Genomic DNA, 19,038 nt, shown 5'->3' with positions numbered 1-19,038 from the left:
CTTTCACAGAACTATCCATGACAACTCCAGGATCTGTCTGACAACACTGTTTTTCCACAGCTGTACATTGTTAGGCTTGTGCATTATTTTGCATTTGCTCCCTTGAAATTTCATCTCTTATTTTGTCATCTGAATAGGTTTGTTTTCTTGAGTACTCATTCAGTGTAAAATCAGTACATTTCTCCTATTGCAGTATAGTCAAAATTCCTGATGTCCATCCACAGGAGTCATTGGTATGCAAGACTTGCAGGCAGTGTACACATTTTGTATAAGCTTTATATAGATTATTTCAAATATCAAGTCAGACTGCTCAAACTGGCAGACTCCTGGACCATACCCAACATACTGAGTGCCTCTGCTCAGCCCATCGCCTTTTCAGAAAGCCTAGAAACAGCTGCCTGGAAACTGGGCACTCAGTTACACAGAGAGGGAGAGCAGCCCTTTTTGAGGCATTTCATTGCTTCTGTCCTAGACATTAATTTTGGAATGCAATTCTCAAAACGTCTGTCTTTATCTGGAAACCTGGGGAACTAATTTAAACCACATCTCTTAGACAGCTTACTTTATATAAACTGGAACCTAGCCTCAGGTTCCCAAAAACCAGCACTATGAGGAAGTGGAGAGACCTGGAGATATACCTTCTTGTGTCACCTTCACCCTGGTGCTTACTGCCTGGAACTCAAAATCAGGGTGGAGGATGGTCACAAAAGTGCCAATATTGTGAAATCCTGTGGTAGAAAACATATGGATAAAATCCCCCAATTAGCTATGGCACAATGTCATGGAGGCAAGAAGGGAATTTGTGCAATACCATACGGACACAAAAGTAACATCTACAGTAAGGTGGTGGCGCTGATAATAAAGCTTTGAAACATAAACCACTTTAGGAAGAAAACCCTCTCCCCCTGAATACAGTTTTAGCATTTCTGTGCTAGGCACAGAAGTAGGCACCAGAGAGCAGTGGGCTCACACGCCTCATCATAGCCTGTTACTCTTTCCAGCCCACTCCTCTCCCAGATTAGCACCATGGCACTGCTGGAAAGGAAACATAAGCAATACTATTTACCTGATAACAGCTGTTCCTGAGCCACAGTCGAACCTGAATTCCACATAACCAGCCACCATGTTAATGGAGAGGAAGTCCTTGCTGTCTGTGTCGTAGCTGTACAAAAGGACACCAGTCTCTAAATCTGGACGAAATGTCAGCTCAAACTCCATGAAGGAAAGGTAATTCTGTGGTTCCAAGGGCCAGGGTGTGCTAGCAAATGATCTTAAGGACTCGTTGAACTGAGGTATGGCCAAGGTGAGTGCTGGAAATCCAGAAATCACAAGCAGGTCACTTAAAGCTCAAATGTAAAAGACTGACACTTACCAACCAGTATCAATTCCCTTTGTTAAGGAAAAGCTAACATTTAGCAAAACAACCTCAAAATTTTGTCATTGAAATTAAAAATATTTTTTTATCTTAGCCAACACCGCTTAATTCCCTCCTTTTCCAGGGACATATTAGTACTATGAAACATCACATTTCTTTTCTTTAGTGATTCACCATAAGGTTTTTCAAAGTAGGAAGCACACAACGGGTGATGGCATGAAAAGTTCTACAGCATAGAAAATAATGCTACATGTATTTTGCTATTTGTATCTCTCTGATTTTAGCAGGAAATTGCTATTGTGTCCTTTACATTTCAGAATATACAACTGACACCAGTTTTAGGAGAAAAGTGGGTATTTTTTTAGAATTAATGGTCAGCTATGGAGTGGTACATTATTTTAGCTTTTGAAAAGTAAGTTTGAGATGCCTAATTACCATTAGTTTAAATAAGCAAAGAGGTTTGAGAATCACTGATTATGTAGGAGCTGGAGGTAGCTCCAAAGTGGTGAGGGAAGGGTTTCAGTATGTGACTGTAAAAAGATGAAGTAATAAGTGCTCTCTTCTGTCAGTGTAACAGCACGAGACCTCCTCAGATGTCTCTACGTGGAAAACACATTGAACACTAAATAACACATAGAAAGAAATAGAAGCATTCCAGCACCCACTCACCTTCTTCACAATGATGACCTTTAAATCCAAGAGGGCAAAGGCAAATGTAAGAATCTGCTTTGCTCGCAGTACAGGTACCACTGTTGATGCAGGCTGCCTCATCACAGATGCCACTGCTACACTCACCTAAACACAGAGTCAGAACACCAATTTATCAGAGAATTTTGCCAGAGAAGATTTATTTAGCTGTTGAACATCACTACTAACTAATGAAATATGCTCTCCTGACAGAATTCTTTCCCATTTTGTCAAATGGTATACAGTTAAGACAAAGTAATTTGATTTTTAGTATTTTTTCTCTTAATACTAGACCAGCAAGAGACCTTACAAATAGCAAGAAGTAGCTGTTACTACAAACCATAGCAAAAATAGTTTTCAATCATTCCCTGAATTACTTATCTTCTGCTCTTCTTCCTATTTCCTCATTAAAAAAAATTCTCTAGATTGTTTACAAGCACTGTGACTTGTTTAATTTCAATTATCTTAAGTGCTTCTTTGTTCACTGTGAATCCATGTCATGCTGAGCATGGAAGGTGTTAATCATCACCAACTAATCTTATTAGCCAAAATGAGGTTGGCAACCCTCTTGTCTGAACTAAAAAGGATCCATATCATCAGCATATGTGCTTTTTAAGAAGCATTTCTACTATGCTGAAGCATTTCTACATCAACTGAAATGACGAGGAGATTATTTCTTCTTGCTGGAATTAGGCTGAAATTGTTGTAGAACAAATAACTTATTTTCTTCTTAAAACTGATATCTATAAATCAGATTATACAACAGTTAAATGTACATCTGATTGAAGTTCTTGTTGATTTTGCTTGCTTTCTCCTTTATTTAAGTTTCTGATCAAATAACTCTCTCCTTGTCAGTAAATAACAAACTGATCATATACATTAAGAAAACTCAAGTAAGATTTTTGTGGTGTAAAAATGTAAGCACACATTCAGAGGGACAAACTAAGAATTACACATTTATTTTGAGGCACATTGAAGTATCATCTCTGACATGACAAAAGTTTAATGAGGCAGCTCTGAAAATAGACACTGGGGAATAGGTTTTTTTATCTGAGATGACTGAGAGAAGTCTTACAAAACTATTGCACTATTTGGGGTTTTTTACAATACAGCATTCTGATTGTAAGGATGGTCTCCAGACCAGGATTTTACACATCTTCAATAATGTGCTGGTGATAGTACAGCCCCAGCTTCACAGTTTGAATTCCCATCCCATAGCCAGAAAGAGAACCACAGACAAGTATGCAGATGTCAGTGGCTGATGTGCTGGTTCATCCTGATCACTCTGCTGTTGGCAGTGGAAAATAACCTGACAGAAGCTGAGAAGCTGCAGCAGGAGTCCAGGGTCCTGCTGTGCCTGCTCTGAACCACAAGCCCTGCCTCCCCTGCCAGCCCCTTAGCTCACGGTCCAGTGGAACTTCTGCTATAGCCAGCAGAGGCGGTGCAGGGGCAGGATGGCCCCTCTCGTCCCCACCCTCAATTCTGTGATCCATGTGCCACAGCACCTCTGATTTATATACATTTTGCTAACAGAAAGAAAACCAAAAAACCAAAAACTGGCTAGCAAAAGTCATCCCCAAACCCTAGTAGAGTTTACTTGCAGGTTTTTTGCGTTTAACTTACATGACGTATTGTTTGCAAGTCTCTTCTGGTACAGTTTCATATGAATGTGTGCAGTCATGTAAGGACAGTAAGGCTTTATCACTCAGTTTTGAGTCACACATTGCAGAACACAGCATTTGTTTTTATTGATGTTGATTGTTAATGCAGTAGTATGTGGAGCATTCATGGATGGGAATGAAGCTAGCTGCAGCCCAAAAGCCCATAGAGATTAGGGTTCAGGGAACTTCAGCAGGGCTTTAATCTATCTAAAGTCCATAGATTCTCATTCTATCGTGAAATTACACTCTGCTTCCAAAGTCTTACTCTTTTCAGCAACTGTTTCTTGGGCCACTCTGTTCTCTCCCTGTATAGCACAGAAGTTTGATCATAGTATCTAGAGAATACACAGCAATTGTTAAGAAGTTTCTTATTAGTCGCTTCCTTCTTGAGGTACCAAATGCACAGCTAAGAAGAGAAGAAAGATGACTTTGTGGTTGAAGCATGGCACAGAGAGTTCAGTGATATGGCATCTATTTCTTGCCTTTACCACTTGCTCTCTAACTTGGGTTTACTCTTAAACTGTTTAGACTGGGAGGTCATTAAAGCAAGGATTTTGTTGTCCTGTTTTTTTTTTAACTTCCCATTACATGGATGAAATAGATTAGTAAGTAAAACAGGACTAGCCAATCAGCTTCCCTAGTTCTCCATCTTTTAATCCGTGAAGGGGAGACAATGCTATAATACCACTTCACAAAGCTGCTGAAAGTATTTATTCCTAGCTATTTTCAAATCATACCATGACTCTGGAAAGTAAAACAATGGATGGTAGTCAGGAAAGCCTATTTGCTTCAGCAGTGATGGGGTTTAATGGGGAAAAGCCCTCTGTAACAGCCACAGTGCTGCTGTGGGTCTGAGATATCCATGTACCGCTTTGGACAAGCGCAATAGTATCTTTAGGTAAAACACATTTTTTCTGATCCATATAGTTTCAAATACAACCTCAGCATACACACTATTGATTTCTGATGAAATGACTGTGTCAGTCAGGAGCATGAAGAAGCATCCTGAGAGATGCTGGCAGAAATATTGGTGCAAACATAACATCAGCAGCATGAAGATCACTGTTTGCTCATGAGATATAGTTTTACTATTTATTATGCACAATAACTGTGCCCACAAAAGATTTACTTGTGCAGTGTGATTCTACTATGCATTCGACTACAGACACACCACAAGCAATGTGCACAGAATAAAACCAGGCAAAAAACAGAGACCGCACCTTACATCTATCAAACTTGGACCATTGTTTCAACAGGCTTAAAAGTAACCCCTGGTTAATCACTGATTAAAGAGCCCCATACCATTACACTTACCGACATCAGCACCACTGAGAGCTTTCCCTAATGGCCAGGGTCTCATATCAATTATCTTTCCATTGATGCTGAGTGACTGGATGCAGCCCTGAAACCCACGGTTGGTGCCTGTGGCCCTGACCAGCCAGTACACGCTGGGAGCACCGCCAACGTAGAAAGGAGTCTGGAACGTAATTTTACTGTATTGGCCCTGCAGGGAAAACAGAGCACAACACCCTGTATAACAGACGTAACACAGGATATTAAGCCACAGTCATTACAATAATTTTTTTTTTCTTCCACAAAGAATTGTGTCAAGGAATAAGTGGGTTGCTTGCTGGTAATTCCTCTCCATTAGTCATTCCTCAAATCAGTCTACCATTTTAAATAAACTTTTTTGCACCTGCATCCATCAGCACAATAACAAACTTAAAAATCACTATGTTTTGAGGAGAGATTGTGATATGACTTTTGCTGCAATTTCTTCCTTTACTTTTGCCAAAATTGTTTGTCTTCTAAACATTAAGCCCTGAGGGACAGAGACCAATGTGATACTGCCTTTTGGACAGAAACCAGCAAGTGTTTACCATTGAATAATAATGAAATGACAAAAAACAAGAGTAAAAAAAAAAAAAACAAACTAAGAAAAGGCAAAAGCCAATAAAATTACCACTTGAGAAGGGTTCTGCTCACTTTGCCAGTGCTAAATTTAGTGCCCACCTTTTTTGAGGGGCATTAACAAGCCTACAGAAATGTACACATACAAGTTTACTAGCACTGCTACAGTGCACAGGAAAGAACAAAAAATATCAAAAAGCAACAGAACCTTTTTGGACCATTGAATCAAACTCTATGCTATTGTAGGCAACAGAGTCACAGTTCCTTCCACAAATTGATCAGTATACGTCTTTTGCCTTCTCCCCAGCAGTTGCTTCAAAACTTCACTGACCTTTAGAAGAAAATACTTAATATTCCCTGTTATTCAGGGTCAGTTTTAACCAATGTGTGCTTGAGACAGCACTGACCTTTAGTTTAAAATCTTTCTGGATTTTTCATCCCTGCCCTGCCCCCATAGTGTTTTAAACAATAAATTATATCACCATAGCCTATGTTTATTTGGCTAAATAAGATAAAGTTATTGAGTCTGCAGGTATTCACTTGCACAGTTCACTGCAGAAACTGTACATGTCTCCTGATTCACATATGCCCTTTGTGTAGCATTGGAAACAGAGAGCAATACGACAGACATTGAAATTATTTTCTCTGTCATTTCCAGCTGATGAGAACTCAATGCAGTGCAATTCTTTTTCCCTTTGGTGCTTGCACATGAAAGTGTACAGTAATAAGATGACTGAAGCTGCTTTTTTTCAGGGCTAGGAATGACATGCTAATAGTGACCATCAAAGGAAAGGCATCTGAAACAATTTGAAACTACCTTTTCTTCCAGTGCCTAATTTCACTTCTGTTTTCTGGCCATAGATGAGCAATATTTTACCCTGTAAGCCTTGTATGAACTTACTGGTATTAACATAAGTCAGGGCAGAATGTCTATTTCCATTACTCTGTTTAAATCTGTCTCCAGGATATGCATCTAATTACACTTCTGTATACAAACCTTGTGTGGTTATATACATATTATACATAAATATTAAATATATATACTTCCATGCCCATATGGATCTAATTTTTATGTCTGAAGAAGCAGAGCAGCTCTCTGAGGCTAAAAAAGAAAGCAAGCAGGGACAGCAGCTGAACAATCTAGTAAACTTCTAACAGCAGCCTCTATCTGAGACTACCAAAGAGTAGCAGAAGGGTGGCAGAGCAAGCGTGGAAGACAACAGGAAAACTGTAGTGGGATTTGGGGATATTTATCTTTGTGATTTCTAGACTACATAATTTGGAAGAGTAATCTGTACACTGGTACTAGTTCACTAAATGTCCCAACACTGATAAATAAAAATGCACCTTCTAAATCTAATCGGACTTCTGGTAGCAAGAAAAAAGTTGTCATCATAACTTTGAGATGGTCCAAGGTTGAGCTGCAGGGGCAGGATTACCAACCTGAGATTTTCCTGTCACAGGAGCATTGTTGTCCATCCTGAGCCAGCCATTCACCCCATCTCTGAACAACGTGACACTGTGCCAGTTCCCCAGCTTGATTTTGTTTTCACTCGTTATGACTCCAACTCCAGTGCCACAGTTGAACCTGGGAGCAGGAGACAGAGAGGGCAAGGTGACAATCTCACAATAATCAAATAACCAAAAGTCATTTTTAGACTCCAAATATTCCTTTTGCACTTGGGAACCTCTCTATTCCACACTGCATATAAACACAGGAAAATCAGACAGCAGGTCTAGTATATCTGTTCTCAGTTTCAAACTTCATCATCTGTCTTCCTACCGTGGAGAAGATTTTGCATTCTCTGACCATACCGACTGCATTGCAAAGTTTGCCAACAGCTGAAACTGTTTCAAGATGGAGTATTACAATCTGAGTTCCTGCTATCACAGTAATTTCTCCTGGGAATTTTTCTAGCTACCTTGTGAAAGGCAGTGCTACATTAATAACTCAGCTACTGTATTTGAAACTCAGTACTCATTGACAAGACCTCCAGGAGAGTCTCTGTGGAGCTGATTGCACACAAAACGTGCCATTTTGCCCCTCTGTCACACAGTGTAAGTGAACAAAAACACTACCTAAGGCACATCACCCACTTTGTTATTCCCCACTTTCAAAGCACTCATTTTCCTAAGTAAGGAGATCCTGGAGATACTCTTTCACATGCTTCATATCCATCGGACTGCAAGAAACCCTCTCCTTCATTTAAAAAACCTGCAACTGTCATCTAAACAAGCGATACAAGATGAAGTTCCTGGCCCCTTTCTGGATTTTCATACATTATCTGCAAGTCTTTTGCTGTAAAACAAAAACATTGACTATGCACCCCTCGATATACCATCACCTCAGCAAATATAGCAGCTCACTGGGACTTTTGATAACATAGCAATGAGGCCCAGACTAATGTCTTGAAGAAAACTGATCATTTTGCCTTTACACTGAGGTCTGAATATAACAGTTCCACAGGGTACAAGTTCACACACTAAAGAAGGATGAGAGAAAAAAGTATTAAAGAATTTTTAAATTAAATTACATTGTCCATTTTGTGCACTGCATGGAGCAGAAGGCAAAGACACTGCAGATATTCATCACATATAGCAGGCCCAGGAGGCAGAAATGGTTCTTTCTCTTTACATCAAATTAGGATGGAAGTTTTACCTGAACTGGAGGCTACGTCGGATAATTGCCAGTGACATAAAATCACCCCGACCATGTTCATTTTCTCCACAGTATAGCAGCAAACCATCTTCTGATTCAGCCTGTAATCATTGTATCAACATGAAAAATCAAAGTCTAAGCCTCAGCGTAACAGATAAAAGCAAGCAGCAGTGGGGAACTTTTCTCTAGAAAGGGTCAGCATTTTTCAGATCGAGTTTTTAACTTGCGGAATCAGAAATTGGTTGATCAATTTTGAACCCTGAACCTAGAAAATCACTGCCTTAAGTGGTTTAAGACCATCTACTTACAGTATGATACTATCAGACCTGAAAAAAAAGCCTGAAAGTACCAAAGACTGTTATACATGTTCCATATGAGACTTCTGAGCACAAAGTCTAGCAAGAACGTCCTAGCAAGCCTGTTAAGTGTAGCCACATTACACTTACTGAACATGAATACATACACCCTACTTTACATGTTCTGTGAGCCTGACACTCTTCAAGATGAACAACCCATGCCAGCAGCACTTCTCCATATGTGCATAACAGCTGACACAGCGGCTTTTTGCAGCCATCCTGCATTTTAAAGTGACAAACTGCCAGCAGAGTGTTACATCACCACATAAGGCAACAGACTGCTGCTGCTCTAGTGACAGTCTCACACCCAGGCTGTGAAGCTGGTGAGTCTGCCTTTTTGTGGAAGTAGGGATGCATCCAAGAGCTCGGCCACCCTCCCTACAGGTAGCCTCACCAGTTCTGTCCCTAAACAGAATTAACCCAAGCCAGACCTGCATTTTAAGTAGTAAGGTATCCTGAATATATTAGCTGGTGTCTCAAACTTCACAGGTGGAAAATAATGTGCACTTAAATCCTGGAGGACGGAAGAGGAGCTCTGAATACAGGATACGGTGTTTTGCTCTGTATGACAGGATCATAGTTTCTTTTAAGCAAAGATACTACATGCCACTTCCAAACTCAGTATTATTAGTCCCAGGGATTCTCTCATGCTGTGCCTACCAATAACGGATGCAAACATTTTAGCTGCTTACAAACTTCATTTACATTCACTGAAGGTTAAGCCAGATCTTTACAGATGAAGGTTATGTACAGGTTCACCACAATTACATTACAAGTTATACTGAAGCTGTTATTTTGCTATTGCCCACTGCAGTAGAATAAGTAAATAAAATTTAAAACTCCTATGTGAGCTTGGAATTGCTCAAACTTACTCTGAACTCAAGGGTAATTTGAAATGTCTGGTAGGATTTTTTCAGTGGTTCAAAGGTGATATATGAGTAGCCAGAGAACTGAGGATACTGGATGCTGATGTCTGAAAAGCAAAGAGAGAAGCCTGTTATTTAGCAGCTTTTTCCCATATAAAAATCGATATACGCATTTAGTACTAGATAACATCAGGTGGAAATGAAAGGAAGAGTTCCTCCAGAGGCCATTATTCAGCAGCAGTCAACAATCAGTTAACCTCTTGCCTTGTCCTCCCACCACTTTTCACAACTAATTCCTTTATTCCCAAGGACCTGGTGAACTTGGAAAGAAACAGGATACTGAGGGCCAAATACTGTTCAACAGTTTAATCACAGGCTTCAGAGAAAATTTCTCCAGATTTTCATCCTTGTTACAGAAGACAGAACCCATCAATTTTGTATTTATCTTCTTTTAGGAATTCATTTAACAAAGAGAGAACAAAGTCATTTTCTGTTTGGCAGGATTACGAAAACATATGCCGGAAGTGTGGCTCGATTCAAGGTTGCATTAGTCACTGCTGCTCCATAGCTGCTGCACTGAGCATCTGGAGAATCACTGGATGTCTCATAACAGCCCAGCAGCTTCCAGCACTTCCCTCAAGTTAGCTCAGGGCAGAGGCTGAAGAGAGTGATGGGAAGAAGAGGGTCCCTGTAGGCACCTCTCCATCCCTGGTTGCAACAGTGGCTCTTCTCATTGGTCTTGTCCACTGGCATTATCAATGCTCACTCTTCATTGTCTTATGTTATTCCCTGACCCTGAGAGACAATGAAAATAAGATATGTCTTACTGCTCCCTTTGCAGCTAATTTCCCTAAGAAGCACTGAGGAGAGACACAGTTTCAGGTCTGAATCCTTATTTTTGCAGCAGACTTAAGTCTAATGAGGAGTCCTATTTCTCTTAGCTATTTGAATACTGAGTGTGTTTTTCTTGCATATTTGCATCTGGATACAGTTCTCTCAGCTTTTTTGTTTGCAAGGTATACATTTTAGGCTGAGGTGAAGAGGACCAGTGCTATAAAACTGAATGCAACATCAGCAAAAAGCAAGCCCTGATCATAAGCAGAACTGACTGGACCAGAGTGCCATGCAGCTGTTGATTGTGAAGAGAAGTCTGTTTCTATTCAGACTAATATACTATTTAACAATATTGGCTGCTGAAGAGAAATTCAGTACAAAGGAATATTGGCCCATGGTGCTACTACTTACTAAGGAATAACACACTCCCCAGTGAAAAATGGTGGGTTTGGACTGATGTTAACAAACCCGCTCTGCAAGTTGTATACAGCTATGTCAGTTCAAATAAATCCTCAACTCTTCATATTTGATCAAGGCCTAAAATCACATCTGCAGCTGTTTCATGTCACTGAGTCACAACAGATTGTTTTCAGAATGAGACCTCTTTGCTCCAGCACTCCAGTTTGAAGACGATAAAACACTCTCAGTGTCTGTAACCCTGATGCATGACACTGTGCATCACGAAGGTCTAACATCACCCTGTTGAAGATACATGTGTCCCTGGTACTCTGCTGTGTGGCAGGGTCTTGGTAGGTCAAATGAGCATGCAGAGGGATGGACGGATCAGTTCTTTTTTGGCAGGAGGGATAGCACCACTATAACCAAGAGGACACTATCTTTGTGTGAGTTCTGGCATTCATCTGACCCCTTGGTTGCCAAATCAGAAGAAAAATTACTCTGAGGGGAAAAGTGTAACCTGCTTATGGCATGCTGAGGGAGCTGGACTGGTCTACCAGGTGATCTGCTCAGCACTAACTCTGCTAAAGGATGAGTTTAGGTTTCCAAAGGGAGAGATCAAGAAGACAACGAGGGAAAAAGAAGCAGGACGGCCTCCTTCAGCTCAGCAAGCTCTTGTCCTGACTCTGATGCCTTAAAAGAAGGCAAAAGGATGGGTGACAAGTCCTGATTGGGACAAATATACCCAGACTGCAGGTCATGCTTTCTGAACTGGGAAGAGGGTTTTATTCCTCTCTTTCCCCTGTCTGCCTGACATGAGTGCTGGGGTTACCACTCCAGCACTTCTGCCCTGCAGACAATGGGGAAAGCCTCCTCTGGTGGTACTTTTACAACAGGAGCTTTGACTCACATCCCTCCTGCAGGACCAGCATCATCCAACAGACCACACTGGAAATGGGAGTGGTTCAGGGCTCCAGCTGGTGACAAAAGGTAAGCATGAAAGGAGGGTTGAATATCTCTGCTGGAAGCTGTGGATGCCACAATGGACCCTGTCACACCCAGGTGAACATATGCGGCTTCATCACCCCCTCACTCTTAGGTGGAAAGAGGATTAACCTCCCCTCTGTACCTTCACACCGGTTCTGCATTCAACTTTATTAAAGAATAACTTTTTCACCCCTAACCAAGGAAAAAGAAGAAAAGGGTATGATGTCTGAAATGGGACGTGGAAGTTGCTGCTATCCTTAGGGATCCATTAAGCCCAGCTGGCTGCTTCCAAAGTGCGCTTTGGTTGGTTCCTTGCTTCAGACAAAGAGGAGCCAGCAGCAGCAGGCACACAGACACCTCACCTTCCGCACAGGTCTCTCCTCCTTTTCCCAAGTTGCAGTGGCAGCGGGAGCCACCCCGGTCATAGTCATTGATGCAGAAGCTGTCCACAGAGCACACGGCCTCGTCGCAGGACAGGTCGAAGAGCCGCGAGGCAGAGGACATGCTGCCCCTCCTCGCTGCCCAAGCTGTGGTTGCTCTCGCTGTGGTGGAAGGTCGTGTGGTGGTGGGAGTGGAAGTAGTGGGTTCAAAAGTGGTTGTAAGGACCCGGGACAGGAGCCTGGAACTAGACCCTGGCGCAACCTTAGTTTTGACCAGGAATTTTCTGTTGCCTCCTTTAATAGCAGGAAGCGGTCTGAGCTGAAAGGAAATAAAGAAACACCAATTCAGTAAAACCTAAAATGCTATAGGGAAATGAAATAAATAGCTTTCAAGATACAAATCTGAGGAAACAAACTCACCCTCAACAAAGAAAATGAAGCAACCACATCACTATATCTGAGCACATAATATCAGATATTAAATTACCTGACAGGACCGGACACTTTAAAATATCAATACTATAAAGAAAACAGAAGTGCCAAAATGAAATCTTGAAATTTACCTCTTCGATATAAATGTCATAGTCTGAATCATCAACATCAAATCCATCACCATCACCAGTCACTGTGTCTGTGATGTACCGATGCCCATAGCTTCCACTTCCTAACTCTTCAGAGCCTAAAAAGACATAACTGGCACATTCAGTTCATATATTTTTTTCTCTTTACACACAGCAATTCCGACCTTACCACCCTCCAATTCACAACGCTTAAATCTGAAGTAACATCATTGTTCATCCCGTACAGACAATGCAAATGTCAGCCTGAAGATGGGAGATGCTGTCCAAGTGATGTCCACACAACTTAAAACAAAGGCAAGGCCTCTATTAAGTCACTTTTTAGGTGATTAAACAAACAAAGCAGGCAAAGCTCAGTTCTCCCTCTGCAAACTGACTTTTATTCATCATTCTCCCAGGACAAAATTTCCGAGCTTTTTCAGCATGGACAACATTTTAGTGACAAATAGTTTTTAGGTCAAGCTTTTCCCTTTTATAAATACACAGTTCTGCATCTGCCCTACCAGCAACCAAATAAACCGTAACAGCAAAAGAGACGCACAAAGGTCGGGCATGCTCTGCTTAGGATGTAATCCACCTCCACTGACCCCAAAGCTCCTGAAATTAGCATCCTAAGTGTATTGTTAGACTATTTTTTAAAATGGAATTTAACACCTTGAAAAATGAAACACGCAAAAACATCTTAACTCAGAGGGTAGTTGGGCATGGGAACAGGCTCCCCAGGGAAGTGGTCACAGCACCAAGCCTGACAGAGTCCAAGTAGCGTTTGGACAACACTTTCAGGCACATCATGCATTTATTGGGATTGTCCTGTGCAGAGCCAAGAGTTGAACTTAATTATCCTTGTTGGTCCCTCACAACACAGGAGGGATTCTATGATTCTATGACCATGTGTTTTTCATGTACATAATCTGCTTCTGTCTCTCCCTGGAGCTCTGAACTCTGCAACAAAGGACTCTGGGCTGGGAATGGACAATTTTAACAGTAAGAGGATCCTCATAGAAAATATCTGTATTTTCTGCACTTTACAGTGCAAATTCTACTTAAACATTGATTTGCACTTTTTAGCTATTAAAATTTACCAGAAGTCATGAAGAAATATACTAAAAGCAACCACATCACTACAGTTACTTATCATTTCAGCAAGGTTAAAAACAGACATTTTCTAACCATTAAAACAACAGACTTATATATCTGCCTTTTCCATAAAGTATTTTCTCATCACTTAAAAACAGCATAGGTAACCCTCGCTTTACAAAGGCTCTGTAAGGAGCTGACTACAGCTGCTTGTTTATTTTAGCAGTCAGAAGATGTCGATATTTTCTGGTAGCTAGCAGGTCCTTTATACTGCAAGGTGCAGAGATGCAAAGTCTTGCTAGGCACTGCCTGTCTGCGGAAAGGAGGCTTAGAAAATGCCACTTGATGGTAGTGAGAAGTACTTCACTACCAGTACTAAACAACCCGAAGGAGCCAGAGAAAGCTCACGAGGCTCAGCAAACTTTCAGAAGAAGCAATGTGCACCCAGTGCTATTGGGCTGCTTGAGTCAGTCTGACTGGGGTCAGCCATCTCTCACCCCAGTGGACAATAAAGCAAAAGTATTTCACTGACCTGATAGGGACGGGAGTGCACTTATCTAAATCATTTTGTACTCTTTTCTCCTTTGCTGTGACTGCAACCCAGAAATCCCAGCAGACAGTTATGAAATCAAGCGTATGTGCACCAGATATGAACATGTGCCCTGCTTGGCTCGCTGGCCACACTCCATACGCTCTGTGGGAGTTACTTATCAATGGGGTTTACATGTTACATCAGCATACAGAAAAACTGGAGGCAAATGAGTAGAGGTAATGAGGCATACACACTTGCAACCAAAACAGCATGCTAGACTGGGAAAGAATATGGATAAGTCTTTTCACTCTAGCATGTAAAGCTAGTAAGCTGTAAATAATACAGCTTGGCTGTACATTAAACATTCAGCACCAAGTTCTACCAAATAAGCCGAGCAGAGAACTCTTAGCTTTATGACTGGTAATGAGATGAGGTACACTGGACAAGCTACATCCAGATTATTTCTGCTAGTGACTGTCAATACACAGGCAAGGGATTACTGTTAGAGAATCAGACTGCACATTTATGAACCGGTCCCAATCCTGCAACCACTGGAATGAATTCCAACGTATTGAAAACAATAGGTATTATCACAATGTGAACAAAAGCCCTTACTCCTCATATTCACTTTTACAGTCACTCAGGTTAATCACCTTCCAGGATAATTTTACTCCAGGCAGAAATGTAGGAAGACTAGAGCAGAGTAGAATAGAAAATTATTCTGTTGGAAGGGACCTATGGTGATTGTCTAATCCAGGTGCATCTTCTACACATAACTGCATCAGAATCCCCTTCTTTGGAAACAGTGATTCTATAAGAATGCATTTCTACAAAGAAATTTCTCTGTGTAAAACTTCAAACATAAACATTACAAATATGATTTGCAGGTTAAGAGAAACCATATCAAAGAAGCAGAGCCCAGCATTAACTCAGCTCCCAGTAGATGCAGCAATTTTCAACTCATTAGGAGAGTGTTTCTTTTAAGTCAAACCTGTGCTATTACTAATTGCCTTTGTATTATGTATCTGAAAGTATTTCAGAGCTAATTTAGTTCTTCTAATAAATGAAACTGTAATTTACCTAAGAGCAGTGAAAGCCAAAAGATAATTTGGGGAAAAAAAGGAAAAATCACAATCATTTGTCAGGGGAAACAATCCAATCTGTATTCAAACAAGCTGTGATATACAAACTCTATTTTCTAACTTAGAAGTCATAAGCTACAACAACATGTGTTATAGTCCAAATGCTGTCATATTTTCTCTCTTTTCAGTCAAACTATTGGCTTAGTGGGATGTAGGTTCAATAAGAGTGCCATATCTTCATGAATATTTTGTATGAATATATATATTCTATATATGAATATCTTTATATTCATACACATACACACACTTGCTTAGAGGTATGGACATGATTTTAACACCATGCCAGTTTTACAGAAGTGTAACTCTCCTGATTTGAGTTGAGTTATCACTAAAGTACATTAATAACTACCAGCATGCAATGAGACATGGTAACATAGGAGAGGCTGGCAGTTCCCCAAGCAGCAGGTGTGCTACTTTCATCTGGGAGATCAAAATGTTCCATGCTTTTCCAACAGAAGACCCTAGGAGACAAAATGTACCCACTATTTTAAACCAGACAATGACTCCTTTCACATTATTGAACTGGTACAACATTTGGAGCCTGGAGAGAGCAAAGAAGGTGACTTATTGTGTTTGGTGAAAAGACTGCTCTGAGGCCTCTCTTCAAAGACCTTCAGGATGTAAGTTTAGCGCCACCAGAAAAAATGTAACTTCAGAAGGTGTCCTAGTATCCACAGGTCTCTAGCACTGCCCCCAATCTCCAGTTTTACCCCTTTCTGGCTCTACCTGTCTGAGTTTCAGCCAGCACACCCTCCATTGCTCTACCCACTGATCCGTGAGCAGTTTGGGTAACTTCTAATGCATCCAGGAGCAATGCAGTCATGGAATGCACCTGCTTCTGATTACGCCCTTATACAGGTGAGTACACACACGAATGACAAGATGTAAGCCCACTGGCTTCTCAGTTGCATTCTTCTTCCTTACCCTTGGCTTTTGCTCCCTGGACATGGCATGACAGTCACATGTGATATGATGTGATAAAACTACAGGACAAACAAAATGAAAGAAATTAACAGGTCCTTTTGTAGAGAAACCCCCACATCACTGTGGTGCTTTAGTGGAGAGTTCATCTCATAATGGGTGGCAAATCAGGGACAATTAAGCAAAGTGGTACTCTGCAAATACCAAAACAAGACTGAAGAGATTATAAACATGCTATATTTAATTAAATATGTTAGAGTGTGGAAGGAGATGAAGTCTGATTAAGACCCTCTACTAGGTCCTATAATCCTGTTTAATTGAAAAACTCGTGGGGGTCATGAACCATAGCTTCTTTCCAAATAATCAGGGATTAAGTTATATTAAAGAAATCTTTCTGAAAACAAATAGAAAGCCACATAAACTTTTGTTTTGCTCATTAGGTTGCCACCAGCATGCTGATGAGACACCAGAGAGTGTAGGAGGCAGAGCAGGGGGCACTGCAACATGGGCAGGTTGAATGGAAATGTTAAGAGACTGACTGCCTTCATGCAGAACCCTTCACAAGTCTAAATCAAATACACATCAAGAGTATTTTAATGTGACTTTTGTGCTTCTCAGTGACTCACAGTGAGATGCTGCGTATCACTTGGCCTGTCCCTTGCTTTTTGTCCCTGTCCCTATAACTACCAACACCGCTTTTGCAAAGCCTTTGGAGATCATAGTTCTGTGGAAAACTTTCTCCATTTGCATTTTCTAAGACATATCACTATCATTTAAATCAAGGTTTGGGCAGAGACTGCCCTTTTCCTGTGCCTGAGCCACAGCTGACACATTCAAACTCCATACAGAGTATTTAAGCACCTGTGCCAATGCCTGGCTCAGAGTGAGCCTGGCGGTGACAGCCAGGACCAGAGGAAGGGATGTGCCCCAACTAAGCAGACACTTCTGTCACGTTTTCTGTGGAGACAAGCAGGAGGGTATTTTTAACAGAAGACACTTCCTTTGTTGGTCTGGCAAAGCCCAAGGCTGGTGACCTTCCAGGCACAGTGCAAACCCCATCTGTTTCCCGAGGAGGTGAAGGGTATTTAAGCAATGCAGGTGATGACACTTTGTTTGATTCTTGGGGAGAATTTATTTGTTGTTTCAAAACTGAGCATGTGCAACTTTTAAATTTTCAGTGAATTGTCCTTGACACATTGAAAGATCTGATTTAACAAAACCCCAACAACCCTATAAGTGAAATACCCACAACCTACAACTGTAATTAGGAAAGGCAACAAAAAACTGATTTATTACATCATTTCTGTCTAGAAAAAAATTAATGAAACCAAATCACAAATAAATGAGAGCCCTTGGGGGAAACTTGCCCTCTCTTTCATCCCTGAAAATGGAGCAATTAACCAAGTATATATTTTTTACTAGGTAAGTGGGTAACTGATTATAATCAAGGCCACATGTTCTATTTTCAGACCCTGGGAGGTCTGTCACATTAGGTGATACTGTCAGCATCCCTTTAGAGGAGCAAATAAAGACAATGTTTTCCTACATAGAACTGAAACAATGCAGTCAAGAGTACTGCAAAGCCACAGGTAGGTACCTTTTAAAAACAAAATGAGAGAATTATCTGTGAGAATGAGGTAAGCCCCAGCAGAAAACATCCCCAAGTAGTGTGGCCTCATCTCTGCCTCAGCCTTCCTAGAAGAGTTGCAAGAAAATCTATGCAAGGCAATACAGACCCTGAAGTTCCACTGCATTTGAGGTAATGCTGGGAATTTATTATTCATTTGAAATAAGCATCAGAAAAGCACTAATTATTTCAAGTCAGGCACAAGCATCCAGCATATACAAGCATAAAGCTACAAATTCTTGAAATCCAAACACACTAAGGTGCTTAGGTGCCAGCTCTATGTGAACTAAGTGTAATGCATGGAGCCAGTTATTGTATGAACTTCTGCCAGCTTCCTGAAATATTTCAGGTATTTCTCAAGAATACATAGGTAGTCAGAAAAATAGCATCAAAAATCTATGGCATGTGGCATGTTTCACTGTTTAGATTGGAGGAGGAACTGTGGTAATAATGAAGACAGTAATTCTTAGGATATGCACCCTGAAGAATAAAGATGCTTCAATTTCAGAGATGCCAACTGTCTGACACCTTTTCGGCAACAATAGGTGACTTGAGGTATCTGCTGGCGCTTTGAGACTGTCAAGCAACTGGTGCCACCTGAGATGCATTACCTGAGACATTCCCAGAGGATTATCAGGTGTCTGTGAGATGCCTGGGAGGCACATCCTGCAGTGACTGCTGAAAACCACCGAACCCAGAGGACCTCAAATACACTGAATGCTTATGCTTGAGCAACTGAAGTGAGTCATTAACTGTCCAAAGAACTGGGCTTTTTGACTACTAGAAGTGGGAAAATGCCTTCAGATACATAATGTGAATTAGGAGTAAGTTGGTTGCCCTTGAGTTTAGCATGCTTTTTTTTGTTTGTTTCAAGAAACTTGTCAGTGGTTTAAATCATTCTTCAGGGTTTTTTAGTGCTTTGGGGAAAATTAAATGTTCAGGCTATGCACAGCTTTAATCAAGAGCATTTTTTCACAACAGAAGTTTAGCTTTTCTACTAATTCACAATGTACTTGTGTATCTGGTTAATATCAAACCAGTCTCCTACA

General features: G+C 40.9%; 1 protein-coding gene across 1 annotated transcript in view; it reads right to left on the bottom strand.

The window, feature by feature from the left end:
• EGFLAM (EGF like, fibronectin type III and laminin G domains) overlaps positions 1–19,038 on the bottom strand; it is a 72,665-nt gene that overhangs the window by 19,715 nt on the left and 33,912 nt on the right. Inside the window, 8 exon segments of the mRNA XM_029959025.1 lie at positions 1,067–1,310; positions 2,045–2,170; positions 5,038–5,227; positions 7,078–7,222; positions 8,294–8,394; positions 9,522–9,622; positions 12,095–12,431; positions 12,676–12,791. Coding sequence (XP_029814885.1) covers positions 1,067–1,310; positions 2,045–2,170; positions 5,038–5,227; positions 7,078–7,222; positions 8,294–8,394; positions 9,522–9,622; positions 12,095–12,431; positions 12,676–12,791 — 1,360 coding nt within the window.

This window comes from Manacus vitellinus, unplaced genomic scaffold (genome assembly GCF_001715985.3).
Source record: "Manacus vitellinus isolate BGI_N305 unplaced genomic scaffold, ASM171598v3 scaffold_18_pilon, whole genome shotgun sequence".
Lineage (NCBI taxonomy): Eukaryota > Metazoa > Chordata > Aves > Passeriformes > Pipridae > Manacus > Manacus vitellinus.
This window is presented reverse-complemented; position numbering and strand designations above follow the sequence as displayed.